Source organism: Salmo salar, chromosome ssa01, assembly GCF_905237065.1.
Source record: "Salmo salar chromosome ssa01, Ssal_v3.1, whole genome shotgun sequence".
In the NCBI taxonomy this organism is placed as follows: domain Eukaryota; kingdom Metazoa; phylum Chordata; class Actinopteri; order Salmoniformes; family Salmonidae; genus Salmo; species Salmo salar.
Window position 1 is genome coordinate 43,883,573 of NC_059442.1, and position 16,443 is coordinate 43,900,015.

A 16,443-nucleotide genomic window follows, 5' to 3' on the forward strand; every position below is an offset into this window, starting at 1 on the left:
GACCTTCAGAACCAGCAAGGCAGCATAGATTCTACCAGGGAGAGCCTGAACACTCTGTGTCGGAAGTACCCTTCTGAGGAGCTGGCTGGGCTGGGCAGTGCCCTCACTGACCTCATCAAGAGCTACGAGTTTGTCAACCAGCTCTGCTCCAGGACCCTGGCCTCCCTGCAGCACGGCCTGCAAAAACACTTCAATGGTGAGAAGGACTGAATCGATGGATCGATTAATTGATCTATCGATTTATCTATTCTGCACTACACTACTGTATTCTATTCTGCAATATTCTACAACCATGACGAGGATGATGATAATCTCTGTCTCTCTTGTTCTGTAGACCTGGTTCGGGAGTTCCACAGCTGGCTGTCTGGGCAGAGGGAGGTAGTGAAGGAGTGCTCTGACCGATCAGGAGACACTAGCATCGTGGAGCGCAAACTCCAGAAGCTAAAGGTACAGTCCAAACACAACATATAACCCATACAACCCTTAACTATACCATTAATCCTCAATCTCTTTAAGTAGGTTTCCCCGGCCCTGGAGTAAAATGAACATTTTCCATTGAGTCTGCTTTTTTTAGTCCAGGGCTAGACTAAATCTGTGCCCTGGAAACTGGCAGTTAAACAGTTAATTACTTGTGCAAGTGTTGCCCTGTCACATACAGTTTAAAGATGTGTCCTCCTATCGTTTAGGGGGCTCTGGAGCGTGTGGAGGAAGGGGGAGGTGCGTCTGACTCAGGTGTGTGAGGAAGGGGAGAAGCTCCTTCTCCATCTCCCTAAGGCCAGCGCTGGCCAGGTGCAGCAGCACCTCTCCTCCATCCAGCAGGACTGGGACCGCTTCGTAGAGCAGTGTAGACTCAACCAACAGGCCCTGGAGGACAGCACTGCACAACTAAATGGGTAAGAGATACTTGGGATGGATCTCAATAATATAAAGAGACTTCCTCTCCTTTTCCTCATCTTCACTTATCCAGGCCTATACTGTTCTTTCAGTACAGATGGGGGAAAATCAACTTCTAGAGGTAGAACTTTAGAATATTGAGATGCAGCCTTGGAGCCCAGGAGTAGGCCTCAGGAATACATTCATAGATGTGTATGAGTCTGTGACTGTGACAAGGTGATATATCTCTGTCTGTCAGGTTTGAGAGCCGTCTGAAGAGGCTGAAGCACTGGCTGGAGCACATGGAGCAGAGGCTGAACACAGAGCTGCCTGAGGAGAAACACAGGGATCCTGAGAAGGCAACACTGGAGAGGGTGGAAGGATACCACCAGGACGTGCTCAAAGAAAGGGACTCGTTCGAGCGACTGTGTCAGGAGTCGCAGGCCCTGAACGAAGGTGGACGGGGCGACGGTGGCGAGATGCGGGCGGCTGCGGGGCTGCAGTCTCAGCACCAAGGTCTGCTGCGGAGGGTGAGGGAGAAGCTGCGGAGCTGCCAGATGACCCTACAGGAACAGCAAGCATTTGAGGAGACCCTGCAGAGCACCTGGTCCTGGCTGAACGGTGTACAGGAACGACTAGGGAGCCTCAACAGTACACTGGGGAACAAGGAGAAGCTGGAGAAGAGGCTGGGACTTGTGCAGGTCAGACAACATGACAAACTGAAGCTGATGTATCCATGATAGAGACCTTAATTCAGGGGCTATCATTCTTAATATTTGTTGGTTACTGTACCCCTTATTACATTTACCTCAAGTACCTCATGTGCAACTAATCATTAGCCTATGTTCTTATGAGTCCTCCCAAGTACCCCCTTGTGGACAGGCCAGGTACCGCCAGGGGTACTAGTACTCCAGGTTGAGAACCACTACTTTGAGATAACACGAGCCATGGAAGGTCAATGTTTCAAGGAGGAAATGGTCTACATGGATGTTGAACAAGTCTTCAACAAGTCTAAATAAAGTTTGCTTTGCTCTTCCTCCATGTGTGTTCCAGGACATCCTGCTGATGAAGGGCGAGGGCGAGGTGAAGCTGAACATGGCGGTAGGGAAGGGCGAGCAGGTCCTGAAGCACAACAGTGTGGAGGGACAGGAGGCCATCCGCTCCCAGTTACAGAACCTGAAGGACGCCTGGGCCAACATGCTCATGACCTCCATGAGTTGTCACAGGTACGGTACGCTGCTCGTTTACCCCAATAAAACTACAGTGAATCTCTTGCTGCAGTTTGGAGTAGCACAAAACATGATGTTATGTGTAAAACAAGCTTCTCACTAACCCGTAAGTATGCTCCAATCTTCCACGTCTCTGTGTGTGTTAATCTGTGTGTGTGTGCTTGTGTTTGTTTGTTTGTGTTGACCAACCCAGTCGTCTGGAGTGGACGGTGGCCCTGTGGAGTAGCTACCAGGAGAGTAAGGGTCAGCTGCAGCAGTGGATGGAGTCTGTAGAGCAGGAGGTGAGATTCAGCTGTGCATACTTCGAGAGATTGGGACTATAAGGTTCTATCAGAATTTTTGTCAAAATTGAGTTATTGACATTGCCTTGTTCTCTTCAATGTTGTATACCATATAGTACTAAAAATACCCCAATTCATGTTAAGTTCAAAAGAATACAAGATATAAATTGCTGACACCATTCAAACCAATGAGGGTTTGGAACATTAAAGCCAATTATCTCAGAATCCTCGACTTATCTTTTCTTACTACCACTGATTTAGCATATATCGGCTATTTTAAATACTTTATTGATTGAGATGTGGTTGTTTTACCTTCCTTACTTGAATGCACTGCATGTACGTTTCTCAAGATAAGAGCGTCTATTAGGTGACTCAAATGTCAATGTAAATGTAGGTGGGTCTGGCGCTGGCCCAGCAGCCAGGCCTGAAGGAAAAGGCTTCTCTCCTGGAGCGTCTCAGAGCCCTGCAGGCTGACGTGGAGGCTCATACAGCACCACTGGCCAGGCTGACAGAGAAGGCTGCAGAGCTGCATGAGAAGACAGGCAACCAGGCCTTCGGACCAGAGCAGAGAATGGAGCTTAATGCGCACTTTGCTGATATCACCGCTGTCGTCAAGGTAATCAAGCCTTGCTCCTAAAGGATGGCAGTTAGATACATGCTTCTCTCCTTTGTATAATAACTACATCTAATAACTACATAAGTACATTCAGCTCAAGTCTGACGATCTGTTTGTGTTATTAGCCTCAATTCATCGTTGTAATCGACTTGCATTGATGTTAATGCATCAAGACAATATCCAGTCTTTGTTCACAGTGTACTCTTATGTGTAAATCTGACACAGCCTAACTCAAGTCTCTGTCTGCCGTCCACCCCTCAGGGTAAGGTTCACGCCATGGAGAACATAGTGACTGAGCATGAGCACTACTTGGAAGCGGTGAGGGACTTCAATGATTGGCTGACCTCTGCCAGGGAGGAGCTCCAACGCTGGTCGGATCTGTCAGGAGACTCCACCTCTGTAAAGAGGAAGCTCGCCAAAGTTCGGGTGAGGATGTTCAGTCATCACATACAATATAAACACCTTGTTGACACATCATTGACACATCATAGTAATCATTAGAGATTAGGCATGTGCAAAAACGTAAATAAATGTTACCCTCCCGTAAGGATAAGTATGTCTCTCTGTCTGCGCTAAGCCTCTATAGAACATCATAGTGACGAATGGAGAGTAGTTGGCAGGAACAGTAACAGTTGAATGCTTCCTGTTCAAATGTTCCAATCCAGGAGCTGATAGACTCCAGGCAGTGTGGCCGAGAGCGTCTCAGCCGAGTGCAGCGTTGTGGGGCTGCAGCGAGGGACCACACGGGCTCCGGGGGCTTCGAGGCAGTGGAGAGGGAGGAGGCAGCCCTGCTGTCTGCCTGGGAGCACTGGGAGCGTGGGGCACTGCAGACCAGGGCAGGCCTGGAGACTGCGCTCTCTCAGATTGCCAGTTCAGAACAGGAGTTTAACTGCTTGGCTGCTCAGCTGGAGCAGGACCTGCAGGAGTTTAGCAGTCAGCTGCAGGAGTGGAGAGACAGACTCTCTCAGACCGAGGGGAAAAACAGTGGGGAGGAGGCTGTGCAGGGCTGGCAGATTGCAAAAGTAAGGCTCCTTTGCAGGTATTCTTATATATATACCGTAATTTCCGGACTATAAGACGCAACTTTTTTCCCAGGCTTTGAACCTCGCGGCTTAAACAATGATGCGGCTAATATATGGATTTTTCCCGCTTTCAATTAAAAAAAAAAAACACATTCTGTGACGTGCTCAGTTTTTTGGCGGCATGAACATTTCATTAGACCAATGAAATTGCCGAACGGGTTAAGGTCAAACAACTTTTTTGTTTACTGTTTAGATTAAATCGAGCGCTCTCAAACTTCCCATCATTCTGATTACGGTAGTCATTTTGTCACCCTGATTCCTGGGGGCACAACAAAGTATTTGCAGCCACTCGACATCAGTGTAAATCGTGCATTTAAGGTGGCGCTCCATGTTCAGCGGGAGGCTTGGATGACAAGTGGGGAGAAATCCTTCACTAAAACGGGCCGCATGCGAAGAGCAACTTATGGTCAAGTCTGCCAGTGGGTCCTGACAGCGTGGAGCATTGTCAAAAAATCCACTATCATCAACGGGTTTCGAAAGGCTGGACTGCTGCGTGTTGAAGAGGGCTCAGCGGGGGATTTGCCTCCGGATGAAAGTGACGAGAGCGACAATGAAAACGATCCAATATCGGATGAAGCAATTCTGAGGCTATTCAACTCTGACACCGAAGGAGATGGTTTCAGTGCACAGGAGGAGGAAGATAGTGACCAATGACTTTCTTGGTAGGCTACTGTTTACTGCTAATTTGAACATTTTTGTTACAAGCCGTGTTTCGTTAAAGCCTATTTATTTTTGTTACAAGCCGTGTTTCGTTAAAGCCTATTTATTTTTGTTACGAGCCGTGTTTCGTTAAAGCCTGTGTAAAGTTAATTTGTTTCAATGTACCGGTAGGCACCTGTGGCTTATAGACATGTGCGGCTTATTTATGTTCAAAATAATATATATTTTTTAATTCAGTGGGTGCGGCTTATATTCAGGTGCGCTTAATAGTCCGGAAATTATGGTATATATATTGTTCAAGTATTGATGCACTGCCAAAGCGGAATGCAACAATAAAGGAAGGATCCGTAATAGTTATGATGAGTGTTGACTTTTCAAAGTGAAGGTGAAATGCCCAAAATCGCCATATACTCAGGCATTCACAATCCTCCATTCCTTCTCTAAAGCATATTCTCATTGTGTGTGTGTGCCACCCAGGACACTCTGGATGGCCTGGTTAAAGTGGAGCCCATGTCAGACAGTCTGAAGTCCCAGCTCAATGACCTATGGCGGTTCTCCAGGGACCTGGGCACTCAGTCAGAGAGAGTGTCCTCCCTCATCAAGGAGTACAACAGGTGAGTCAGTCAGCAGCAGGATGGAGGATTCTTACTATACTCAAACATTCACGCAAACCATTCACTGATGTCAATGGGAGACTTGCACAGAAAGTTACGTGTGCAGAATCAGATCTCAAGTCAGAATACCGCCCTGTAGGTGCCGTGTAAAAGTAGTTGTATCTGGTCCTCTCTTCTCCCTCCTAGTCTGAGCCTGCAGGCCTCCAGAGAATGCCAGAGCAAAGAGAAGCTTCTGGAGCAGCGGTTTCGTGCCACTTTCCGAGAGTTCCAGCAGTGGCTGGTTAACGCCAAGATCATCACAGCCAAGTGCTTTGACGTGCCTCAGAACCTCGGCGAGGCTTCCTCCAGCCTGCAGAAGATACAGGTACACTAAGGGCCAGTTTCCCTGGACTCAAAATCAAGCCTAGTCCATCAGTTCTCTCTCTCTCTCTCTCTCTCTCTCTCTCTCTCTCTCTCTCTCTCTCTCTCTCTCTCTCTCTCTCTCTCTCTCTCTCTGAATGCTCAGCTATGAAAAGCGAACTGACATTTACTCCTAAATGTGCTGACCTGTTGCACCCTCTATAACCACTGATTATTATTTGAACCTGCTGGTCATCTATGAACGTTTGAACATCTTGAAGAACGATCTGGCCTTAATTCCCATGAACTCTTATAATCTCCACCTGGCACAGCCAGAAAGAGGACTGGCCACCCTTCAGGGCCTGGTTCCTCTCTAGGTTTCTTCCTATGTTCCTGCCTTTCTAGGGAGTTTTTTCTAGCCACCATGCTTCTACATCTGCATTGCTTGCTCTTTGGGGTTTTAGGCTGAGTTTCTGTATAAGCACTTTGTGACTTCTGCTGATGTAAAAAGGGCTTTATAAATAGATTTTACGTTTGATTGATGAGTTCTTCAATGGATATTCTCCAGTAAAAGTACTTCTTATCTTTGTTCAGGAAACCTTTTGTCCTTGGAACATATTTGTCCTTGCAAGCACATTTAATTTCGGTGGACATTCTGTTTTAAAGTATGCGTCTCATCTCTTGACTTCTGTCTCCACCCCAAAGGAGTTCCTGAGTGACAGGGAACAGGGCCACTCCAAGCTGAATGCTGTGGTGCTAAGTGGTGAGCTGGTGGTCAGTATTGCTGCCAAAGACCGAGTGGACGCTGTCCGGGCCAAGATTAGCAGTGCCAGAGAGGACTGGAAGACTCTGATGTCCAACCTGCACCAGAGGGAGACTGCATTACAGGTAATCAATCTATGTACAGTACAGCGTGTGAATCCTTTCTGATGATAATGTGTAATCTATTCACTTTGTTTAAAAAAATTATCTCACACTCAGTGTACTTTACTGTATCTTGAGAGGAAGCATTTTATCAATTTGTGCGGTGCTGAAACCTCTGGTTTGAATTGTGTATCAGAAGGTGTGTTCGTTTCACTTCTGTGTTTCAGAACCTCCAGTCTCAGATGAAGGACTTTGAGGCGAGTGCGGAGCCCCTTCAGGAGTGGCTGCACGGGACAGAGGTTGCTGTACAGGAGAGCAGCACACGACTCCACGACCTCACAGCTAAAAAGCAGGAGTTGCACAAGCTGCAGGTATACGTGGCTCTCAGCCTGTGTTATTATGTCACTTCATAAACCGCTATCACCATAACTGTTCCCATCATCCCACCATCCACCCAGCCCTGCCAGGCACCAGCCATTACAGAAGCTCACCATTTCAGCTCTGTCACAGTTAATCATAGTCACTGATGGAGTTCCGCATTGCATTGTTAAAGCTTATCATAACTGCTAACTGCTCATCTCTGCCCTGCCATCTACTCTATCTATTTTCAAATGATTCTGCTGTATGTGTGTTCAATGCAGAGTAAAGAATAACTGTTTACAGAGTTTACAGTTGACAACCCTGTTCAAATGCTTGCATCAAACATCTTTGTCTGCTGTGTTTTATAACCTTTGGATTTTCATTTCATGACAGTATTTCATGGTCATAACATTGACCAAATCTCCTTCTTCCATGTCTGGTTTCTAAGTGTCTATGTTAACTTAGCTAACTGTCTGTGTGTTGGCTTCCATGCCTCTGTCTCGGTCATAACCTGCTTGTGCCCTTGCAGTCTGTGCTCGAGGAGTTAGCCTCTCAAGAGGTTCAGCTGATCAGGCTCAAAGAGAAGGCCCAGCTACTGTGGGACGGACACGCGGCTGGAAAGGGCTTTGTCCACCGTGTCTCACAGCTCTCTGCACAGTACCTAGCTCTAACCAACCTGACCAAGGTAACTAATGTCTGCCTGCCTGCCAGCCTGTCCACCTGCAAGAGGGCAGGGAGGAGGCAATAGAATGTGTTTGTCTGGAGCTTACCACTCCGGTTAAAATTGCGTAGATAATCAATGAATTTACAATCTTATATCTGTAGAATCAAATACTGTATCATTGTAAACGTAATTATGTTTGATATTAATTCGTTTTGAGGTAATGCTGAATTGCTAACACTTTAATACTGCTAATACTGAATTTACATTTTTGCTGGCAAAATTACTACTGCTGTTCTTTTCTTCCATACTGATTGTAGCCCGTTGTTATTTGCATACACAAACCCCAGGTTCGCTTTAAGTTGAATTTGTCATGAGTGTGCACATGAATGAACACACAGAGGCCGACTTGTGTGCTGTGCTGTGTGATCCCATAGGAGAAGGCTTCCCGTATCGACCGGATTGTCACCGAGCACCAGCTGTTCTCCCAGGGGCTGAAGGAGCTGCAGAACTGGGTGGCCGACACCAGCCACATGCTGCAGACCTACTGCACCCCCACAGCAGACAAGAACGTCCTGGACAGCAGGGTGATCAAGCTGGAGGTACAGTACGACCACCTCTGACCTACACCAAGCTACACTAAGATAAACTAAACTAGCTACTAAGTAACCTGGCGGCGCCGAGATGGTGAATCAACACCGTGTGTTCCCGGACGCGCTCCTCGACTCCGCTACCAGAGGTACCTGCTCCTGCTGACTCCATACTCGGGTGTGGAATTCTGTAACGTATGCGTAACTGGCTGCAGGGAAGTCAGGCACAGGATAGCAGAATTGGGTAGCAAACGAAGCCCTTTATTACGGCGAACAAACACACGGCACTAAGAACACTAAACAAATACAGGTAGACATAACCCGGCGCAAACCAGTCTGATGTGCACATACACGTAACAACAAACAATTCCACACACAGACATGGGGGAAAGAGAGGGTAATATACATCCAGTCTGATGAGGGAATGTGAACCAGGTGTGCGGGAAAACAAGACAAAACAAATGGAAAATGAAAGGTGGAGTGGCGATGTCTAGAAGACCGGTGACGTTGACCGCCAAACACCGCCCGAACAAGGAGAGGGACCGACTTCGGCGGGAGTCATGACAAAACTAAACAAACTAAACTCAGTAAACTAAACTAAGTAAACTATACTATGCTAAGATAAACTGAATTAAACAAAGCTAAGATAAGCTAAACTAGATAAAATAAAATAAATTAAACAAAGCTAAACTAAAATAGAATCAGACTTGGATTACAGAGGAGAAGCTGTTTTAAATCTCCAGTATGTAACAGGTAGCTAAGTTAGCATTGCTGCTGCCTTCGTGAGACCTCACTATGTTATACATGGACTGACCCTTAATGTCATTCTCCCAGGCTTTGCTGACAGCACGTCAGGAGAAGGAGATCCAGCTGAAGATGCTGGTCACCAGGGGAGAGTCTGTCCAGAGGAACACCTCAGTAGAGGGAGTACCAGTAGTCCGCAAGCACATCCAGGACCTCAAAGACTCCTGGGATGCCCTGCTTTCCGCCTCCATCCATTGCAAAAGGTTAGCTTTTCTTTCTTGTGTACTGCCTTAGTAGAGTACTTACTGGGTTATGATTACGTCTGATCAAATGTAATGTTTTGTTTTATTTTTAACATTTGGGTAGTGTACAAGTAACTTTAGTGACGATTAGCTGATATATTTATGTTTACTACACTGTATTCCCCTCACAGTCAGTTGGAGGGAGCTCTTTCCCAGTGGACTAGCTACCAGGAGGACGTGCTTCAGTTTGTGGGCTGGGTGGAGCATGTTGAGGAGAGCCTGGACCCAACAGACAAACAGTTCTCCGAGATGAGAGACAAAACTGCCAACCTGGGTAAAGCCAAGGTACCCATGGTCGTCTATACTTCTCTTTATTATTGACAGTTGATGGGAAATGTGATTTCAAATAATAACAGTAAAAGAGGGACTCATGTCCAGTGCCAGTGCAAATAATAATGGTAAAAAAGACATGTCATGTGCCTCTGGCTTATAAAAACATTTGGATAAAGTGACCTTGGTAATGATTGGTCACAAAGTGCTTCTCAAACATCTTTAGTTTTATCAAGAGGTATAACCTTAACCATGTGAAATGCCATGGTTTGTTTCAGCTTCAGACAGTGCAAATTATACCGGTGAAAGAAGACATCCTTGTCGGGTGCTTCTGACTTAAAAAGTCTCACAATGCCAGTCTCCTATATGTTTGGTTTTATCAAGAAGTAACCTAACCCTGTATCATGCTGTGGTTTAAGTACAGTAGAAACATACACATTAACCCTGAGCTATGTTGTGTTTGTTTTAGCTTCTCTATGAGGAGGTGCTGAGCCACAGCAGTCTGCTGGACACCATCACTATGAAGGGAGCCAACATGGCCGAACATTACGTCACACAGCTAGAGCTCCAGGACCTGCAGGAACGATACAACAACGTCAAGGACAACGCCAAGGTATATAGAGTACATCAGTGAAGCATGCTCCATCTCCTACTCTTGTGTTAGTATTACTTGCCAGACTTATGTTGTTCCTCCTATGCATTAGCATGAACAAAAATAGTAGTAGTTGCATGTCTGTAATGCACGTCATTGTTATTGTGTTGTCAGAGTACGATGGGGAAAGCAGAGGAGCTTGTGCAGGCCCACCAGGAGTACCAGAGAGGCCTGCATGTGTTTGAGGTGTGGCTGGAGCAGGAGCAGGAGAAGCTGGGCTGCTACACACAGCTAGAGGGGGATGTGGAAACCCTGGAGGAGACGCTTCAGAAACTACAGGTCAGAACAAGAACATACTGCTACCTCCAGATACATAGCCAAAGAAAAGTGGCTTTTCCCATTTCTCTCATTCTCCGAGATGAGAGACAAAACTGCCAACCTGGGTAAAGCCAAGTGACCCACGTTCAGCTATACTACTCATTATTATTGACAGTTGATGGGAAATGGGATTTCAAATAATAACAGTTTTTTTTATTTAACCTTTATTTTATCAGGGAGTCATACTGAGACCTGAATGACATGAATTACAGAAGATACACACATAAATATAAATACAAAATACATTAATCAGAAATAAGGTCCTCAATCAGCTTTCTGAATTGCCCTAAAGGCACCAAAACATCACATTTAAGAACTTTTTGAAGATTTATTTAAGACCATTATGAAGGAAAATAGGGAATCATGTCCGGTGCCAGTGCAAATAATAATGGTGATAAAAGACATGTCATGTGCACGTATTATTGATAATTGCATAATTATTATTATCATCTATATTACACCTATCGTGTAGTAACCAAAAAAGTGTTAAACAAATCAACATTTATTTTAGATTCTTCAAAGTTTCCACCCTTTGCCTTGATAACAGCTTTGCACACTTTTGGGATTCTCTCAAACAGATTAATGAGGAATGCTTTTCCAACAGTCTTGAAGGAGTTTCCACATATGCTGAGCACTTGTTGGTTGCTTTTCTTTCACTCTGCGGGCCAACTCATCCCAAACCATCTCAATTGGGTTGAGGTTGGGTGATTGTGGAGGCCAGGTCATCTGATGCAGCACTCCATCACTCTCCTTCTTGGTCAAATAGCCCTTACACAGCCTGGAGGTGTGTTTTGGGTCATTGTCCTGTTTGAAAACAAATGATAGTCCCATTAAGCTCAACCCAGATGGGATGGCGTGGTAGCCATGCTGGTTAAGTGTGCCTTGAATTCTAAATAAATCACAGACAGCTAAGCACCCCCACACCATCACACCTCCTCCTCAATGCTTCACGGTAGGAACCACACATGCGGAGATCATCCGTTCACCTACTCTGCATCTCACAAAGACCCGGCGGCTGGAACCAAAAATCTCAAATTTTGGACAAATTTCCACCGGTCTAATGTCCATTGCTCGTGTTTCTTAGCCCAAGCAAGTCTCTTATTCTTATTGGTGTCCTTTAGTCATGGTTTCTTTGCAGCAATTCGACCATGAAGGCCTGAATCACGCAGTTTCCTCTGAACAGTTGATGTTGATGTGTCTGTTACTTGAACTCTGTGAAGCTTTTATTTGGCCTCAATCTGAGATGCAGTTAACTCTAATAAATGTATCCTCTGCAGCAGAGGTAACTCTGGGTCTTCCTTTCCTGTGGCAATCTTCCTGAGAGCCAGTTTCATCATAGCGCTTGATGGTTTTTGCGACTGCACTTGAAGAAACGTTCAAGGTTCTTGAATTTTTCCGCATTGACTGACCTTCATGTCTTCAAGTAATGATAGACTGTCATTTCTCTTTGCTTATTTGAGCTGTTCTTGCCATAACATGGGCTTGGTCTTTTACCAAATAGGGCTAACTTCTGTATACCACCCCTACCTTGTCACAACACAACTGATTGGCTGAAACGCATTAACCTTTTGACGCGTAAATTCTAAATATCAATAACAGCCCTTACAGTGTGAGTTATTTTTGCACACTGTGCCAGAATTCTATGCTTCTGTTCTAGAATTTGTTGTATTTTGCCGCTATTCTCTACAACCCTCATTGTATCAATACCGCAATGTCTGCTTCATTTGAGGCTTTATAAAACTTTCTTCCTATAGTAGTAGCAGTGAGTTTGTATAGTATTATTGATAATTTTATAATTATTATTATCATCTATATTATACGTATTATTATCTGAAAGAGGCTTTGGTATTAGCCTGTCTGAGGGCCTGCGAGTGTGAGATAGGGCGAGAAACCTGAGGCGCTAAATCCTGTGTATTTGATACAATAGTGGCATACAAAAAGTGAGAGTGGGGTATGAGCATATATTAGATATGCCGACCATGGCTAAGGCCGGGAAAGGCTGACATCCTTTTTCTTCATTTAATTTTTTTAATTTAATTTATCACCACTGGACATGTAGCCTACAGATGCCTGCCTTGTCACCAAGCGAGGAAGATTTCTCAACAAATGCGGTGAGTATTATGGCTTGGCTAGGTTTTAGCCTGGTTGTGGCAGAGGACAATGAGAACAGGGAGGTGGACAAGATCATGTAAGCAACAAAGTGAGGTAGTTTGTGCGTGCGATCAGATTGAATGGTGCATGCGTGTAATCAGCTATATTGTATGCAGAGACCGTGGCATGAGTGAAGTAAGGCTGTAGATATAATGAAATGCATTCCAGGTGACTATCTCATGAAGCTGGTTGAGAGAATACCAAGAGTGTGCAAAGCTGTCATCAAGGCAAAGGGTGGCTACTTTGAAGAATCTCAAATATAAAATATACTTTTATTTGTTTAACTTTTTTTGGTTACTACATGATTCTGTATGTGTTATTTCATAGTTTTGATGTCTTCACTATTGTTCTACAATGTAGAAAATAGTAAAAATAAAGAAAAACCCTTTAATGAGTACGTGTGTCCAAACTTATATATTATGCTCTTTACTTGTCAGTGTTCCAAACGGGACATTATTTGTCTTTTTACCTAAACATGCGAACACCATCAGATAGTATTGATAGCAAGCAGTTCACTGGGTTAGTCAGATTTGATTAAATATAACAGAACAGATGAACTGGAATGACATTCACTCTCACGGGATCGGTTGCCAAAAAGAACTAACTGAAAGCCACACTCCCAATAAGCCATGAATATGACTGCATTGAGGTATATGTCATTGTTCTTCTAAGGCTATATGCACCATGCCACTGCTTATTTAATTTGTTCATTTAGCAAAAAAGACACCTCATAATCCAGTACCTTTATCATATTCAACACACCTACAGTATATTTTAGCTTGAATAAGCTTTAAAACGGGCCTAGTCAAAGCCCAGACCTCATTCCAATTGAGAATCTGTGGTATGACTTAAAGATTGCTGTACACCAGCGGAACCCATCCAACTTGAAGGATGGGTTCCCACTGGGCAAAAATCTAGATGGCTAGATGTGCCAAGCTTATAGAGACATACCCCAAGAGACTTGCAGCTGTAATTGCTGCAAAAGTTGGCTCTACAAAGTATTGACTTTGGGGGGTTGAATAGTTATGCACGCTCCAGTTCTGTTTTTCTGTCTTATTTCTTGTTTGTTTCACAATAAAACATATTTTGCATCTTCAAAGTGGTAGGCATGTTGTGTAAATGAAATGATACAAATCCCCCCAAAATCTATTTTAATTCCAGGTTGTAAGGCAACAAAATAGGAAAAATGCCAAGGGGGGTGAATACTTTCGCAAGCCACTGTAGCCTAACATGCTAGCAAAATGGTATCAGTCCTGCTAATAGATGAGCAAACTAGACTAATGATGATGAATACTCACCTCAACTTAGCTAACATTTCCCCAGCCGTATTGTAACCAAATATCCAAAACAGATTCATTGTAAACAAAAATCTGACATTGATTGATTTAACAAGACAAGTCACCATGCTTTTCTCAAACCAGCGCGATGGCATCGTCCCAATCAAAACGGTGTGGAAATGATCATCTAGACCACACACGGCTGTTGTTGCTGTACATTTATTATAACAGTTGGAGGACTTTGGACGTTTCAGTCAGCAACAATTTGATACATGCCTTCAATTGCGTTAGCCTTTTATTGCAATATTATATTTTCGTTGTTCAGTGATATTTATTCACACAGTAATTCATTATGGATCCATCCAGTTGTGGTTTAGGAAATGTGCATGTGGTGGTGGGCAATGCGAACTGATGGGCGAAATGACATGCCTTGCAAAGTTTAGAACTGCCACGAGGATGGTAACAGCTTAGTAACTGGCGCTGCCTAGCAACTATCGTTACAAATCATCAAATCTTACGTCGGACTTAGCTACAACTAGTCTTATTTTTGGTTGGTGCAAAAGGTGTAAACTCTGATCACAAAGTCGGACGTAGCTACGACCAACCTAGCATTCAAGACCAACTGTTTATTATGCCCAACTGGTCCAACAGGCCCCTGATGTATTGAATATAATGGATCATATTGTCACAGGGGTCGTGAAATGGAGACCAAGACGCAGCGTGGATAGTGCTAATTTTCAATGCTTTTAATGACGACACTTGACAAAACAAGAAAACGACCAACAGTCCCGTCAATTAAAAAGACTAAAATGGAAAACAACTACCCACAAACCACCAAGGAAAACAGGCTGCCTAAGTATTGCTTCCAATCAGAGACAACGAAAGACACCTGCCTCTGATTGGAAACCATACCCGGCCAAACCTGGAAAACAAAACATAGAAATAGAATACTAGAAAAACCCCACCTATAAACAGAAAACCCAAAACCACCCAACACAATCACCTGTCACGCCCTGACCGCTCTACTATGGCAAATGACATATTACAAGGGTCAGGACGTGACACATATTCAAAATTGTTTTCTAAATAGATGTTGTTCAGCATTGGGAAAAATGCCTATCTTTGCCTGTTGGCGCGAGATGTACAGTATAATGGCGTTGGAATGTCCAGTAATATTTCGTAATGGCCAGTTGTAAATAATGACAGCTGTCTCTCTGCATTCATTCCCAGGAGCTACAAGTCCAGTGCACGGAGGGCCAGGCCCTGCTCAACACCCTGCTAGACAGTAGAGACCAGGTTGTGCCATGGGGTGTCCCTCAGATCGAGGACCGGGTCCTGGAGACTGTGCAGCAAGACTGGCGGTTGTACCAGGGGAGGCTGGGAGACACCAGGGGCCAGCTCAACAGTGCCCTGGCCAAGCTCCGCCAGATGGAGCAGAAGTTTCAGCGTCTGGACAGCTGGCTGAAGAGCATGGAGAGCAAAGGTCAACTACGAAGCCATCGAAGGTCAGACCGCGCCACCAAGAACGCTCAGCTGCAACTAATTAAGGTCAGCAGTGGTTCAGAGTAGATTGCTGTGAAACACGAAGTGACATCAATGATGATGTTGATTATTGTTATATTAGTAGTTACACAGTCTTGTGTGTGTGCGTTATGCAGTAAGGGGTAGCATGTAGCCTTCTCCTCCTCCTCAACCTCCTCCTCTGTATCTTCCTCCTTCAGTTCCCCTGTGTTTCAATAAATGATATGCCATATTTATATGTGTCTCTCTGTATACAGGGTTGGCAGGAGGAGGTGCTGGTGTACCAGGAGGAGGTGGAGGGTCTGAGTGTTCTAGCCCAGCAAGTGTTGGACGAGACCCACATCAGCAGCCGGGTCAGCACCAGAGCTACCCAGCTCACCGCCCGCTACCACGCCCTGCTACTGCACCTACTGGTATGGAACACTTAAAGATGCACACACACACACACACACACACACACACACACACACACACACACACACACACACACACACACACACACACACACACACACACACTGACGCATACAACCACATGTAACACAGTAGATTTCATCCCTGTCTTGACCTGGGCACGGACCTGGGACCTTCTGCTCAACAACACTTTGCACTCACAAAGCTCTGAAACCACAGTGCAAGATCTGACAATTTTGTCTCTCGCTTTTTCCTAAAATGTCTGTGTTGATGACGTAGGAGAGCATCAAGCAGCTGCAGGAGGAGGTGTATTGCATAGAGGAGGCCCAGAGTGTGTTCAGTACCTTCTCTGATTGGCTGAGCTCTGCCAAGAACAACTTCAGCACTGTGGCCATCAGCATCGACGTAGTGGACCGTGTTACCATGGAGAGGAAGAAGAAGAAACTGGAGGTACAGTTATAGTCTCTTCTTACAGCTGCTGCCTTGAGTCTGGCATAAGAGAGACTACGGTCTGAGCTTCAGCTAAATGGAAGCCATGCCTCAAGTGACTGAGTTGGTAAACAACAACTGTTAGCGTAGCAAAAGTAAGCTCTTTTGAACTACTTGTGAGTGCGGACCTTGTGTTT

The 16,443-nt window shown here is 44.9% G+C and overlaps 1 protein-coding gene across 5 annotated transcripts in view; it reads left to right on the top strand.

Moving 5' to 3' along the window:
• The first annotated feature begins 399 nt into the window (after positions 1–399).
• LOC106603506 (spectrin repeat containing, nuclear envelope 1b) overlaps positions 400–16,443 on the top strand; it is a 101,197-nt gene continuing 85,153 nt past the window's right edge. For 3 of the 5 annotated variants that reach the window (XM_045718138.1, XM_045718141.1, XM_045718149.1), the window contains exons 1-21: positions 401–447; positions 687–893; positions 1,133–1,574; positions 1,927–2,099; positions 2,296–2,383; positions 2,778–2,999; positions 3,261–3,425; positions 3,665–4,021; positions 5,219–5,355; positions 5,542–5,719; positions 6,400–6,582; positions 6,786–6,929; positions 7,448–7,603; positions 8,017–8,181; positions 9,004–9,176; positions 9,347–9,500; positions 9,955–10,098; positions 10,252–10,416; positions 15,114–15,431; positions 15,662–15,817; positions 16,097–16,267. In XM_045718138.1, the coding sequence (XP_045574094.1) occupies positions 1,176–1,574; positions 1,927–2,099; positions 2,296–2,383; positions 2,778–2,999; positions 3,261–3,425; positions 3,665–4,021; positions 5,219–5,355; positions 5,542–5,719; positions 6,400–6,582; positions 6,786–6,929; positions 7,448–7,603; positions 8,017–8,181; positions 9,004–9,176; positions 9,347–9,500; positions 9,955–10,098; positions 10,252–10,416; positions 15,114–15,431; positions 15,662–15,817; positions 16,097–16,267 (3,648 nt within the window). In that variant the 5' untranslated portion in view covers positions 401–447; positions 687–893; positions 1,133–1,175. Of the gene's footprint in view, positions 448–686; positions 894–1,132; positions 1,575–1,926; positions 2,100–2,295; positions 2,384–2,777; positions 3,000–3,260; positions 3,426–3,664; positions 4,022–5,218; positions 5,356–5,541; positions 5,720–6,399; positions 6,583–6,785; positions 6,930–7,447; positions 7,604–8,016; positions 8,182–9,003; positions 9,177–9,346; positions 9,501–9,954; positions 10,099–10,251; positions 10,417–15,113; positions 15,432–15,661; positions 15,818–16,096; positions 16,268–16,443 lie in introns of all 5 variants that reach the window. The other 2 variants (XM_045718150.1, XM_045718146.1) reach the window with 2 other exon arrangements.